The sequence below is a fragment of the Vespula pensylvanica genome, chromosome 1, assembly GCF_014466175.1.
Source record: "Vespula pensylvanica isolate Volc-1 chromosome 1, ASM1446617v1, whole genome shotgun sequence".
NCBI classification, from domain to species: Eukaryota; Metazoa; Arthropoda; class Insecta; order Hymenoptera; family Vespidae; genus Vespula; species Vespula pensylvanica.
Window position 1 is genome coordinate 6,988,299 of NC_057685.1, and position 1,529 is coordinate 6,989,827.

The 1,529-nt window shown below is 29.4% G+C and overlaps 1 protein-coding gene across 2 annotated transcripts in view; it reads left to right on the forward strand.

Annotated features, from left to right (window-relative positions):
• LOC122627156 (60S ribosomal protein L13) overlaps positions 1-1,529 on the forward strand; it is a 2,113-nt gene that overhangs the window by 386 nt on the left and 198 nt on the right. The window contains exons 2-4 of one of the 2 annotated variants that reach the window (XM_043808079.1): positions 304-453; positions 700-949; positions 1,254-1,494. In XM_043808079.1, coding sequence (XP_043664014.1) covers positions 311-453; positions 700-949; positions 1,254-1,494 — 634 coding nt within the window. In that variant the 5' untranslated portion in view covers positions 304-310. Of the gene's footprint in view, positions 1-303; positions 454-699; positions 950-1,253; positions 1,524-1,529 lie in introns of those variants that run through there. The other variant, XM_043808069.1, reaches the window with a different exon arrangement.

The following is a 1,529-nucleotide window of genomic DNA, read 5'->3' on the forward strand; positions in this document are numbered from 1 at the left end:
ACATATATAATTGAACTTTTTTATATTTCCATATCATATACATAACATCGAGCAGGAGGTTAGGAATATAAGTACATATTGTTTTTATTACAATTAGTTGCTAGATTTTCAATACACATTTATATACATTTTAGAGTATTATTCTTTTTTATTGAATTATGATATATATATATTTGTTCCAATGTTCAATATAAACTTGCGTATATAGTCATATTGTAAATATCGTATTATTGACATTAAGTAATATCGCATAATAGTATTGTATTTCTTTCGTACTATTAATCACATTTTCAACAATTACAGTTTAACAATGGGGAAACGTAATAATATGATCCCTAATGGACATTTCCATAAAGACTGGCAACGTTTCGTAAAAACTTGGTTCAATCAGCCTGCGAGAAAATACCGTCGGAGACAAAATCGCATAAAAAAAGCTCGTACAGTTGCACCAAGGTAATGATCAATAACTAAATTTAATATAATATAATCCACAATTATACTTAATATAATTATGAACTTTAAGGTTATATTTTTTATTATGTTGTCCTATTTAATTATTCTTGTTTGTTAATTACTTAATACTTATTATACTATCATAATACTTAATTAGTTGTGTGTTGTAAGACAGAAAAAGATCTTTAAATATAAATGATTATTTATGAAATGATTAAACATATCTATATATCATATGTATTTTAGACCTGTGAATCTTTTAAGACCAGTGGTACATTGTCCAACATTCCGTTATCATACCAAAGTTAGGGCTGGCAAAGGATTTACTCTTCAGGAACTAAAAGCTAGTGGTTTAAACAAAAGATTCGCTCGTACAATTGGAATTGCAGTCGATCCAAGACGACGCAATAAATCCATAGAATCTTTACAAACAAATGCACAAAGGCTGAAGGAATATAAGGCTAATTTAATTCTCTTCCCTATAAATGAGAAGAAGGTACATTTGATGATTTTTCAAATATTTATTACAATGTATTTATATACGATATTCTATTTTTCAAATTATAACGCAAATTACAAGGCATTTATTCTAACATCATAAGTAAAATCTGGTTAACTTGATACTTACGAACCGTAGCAAGCTCATGATTTCCAGATAGGTCTTCTGTTTTGTTGCCTTCATCTGTTTATAACATTTCTTTTCTTTGCATCCTGTTATAAAAAATCTATTGAAATAGATTATCCAGATTGGTTCTCTGTATACGTTAATCTCATACTGTTCTATTTTTATATTGTAATAGCCTAAGAAAGGTGATGCCAGCGAAGAAGAAATGAAAGTGGCAACGCAAGTTAAAGGAGAGGTTATGCCTATACGACGCCAACCGGCTATCAAAGGAAAGAAGCATGCTATTACCGACGATGAAAAGAAATTCTCTGCATATATAACATTACGAAAAGCTAGAGCAGATGCCAGATTAGTGGGAATAAGAGCAAAACGTGTGAAGGATGCTACAGAAAATCCTGATGATGTTACCAAAATTGGTAAAGACAAAAAGTCTAAGAAGTAATCTTAATTT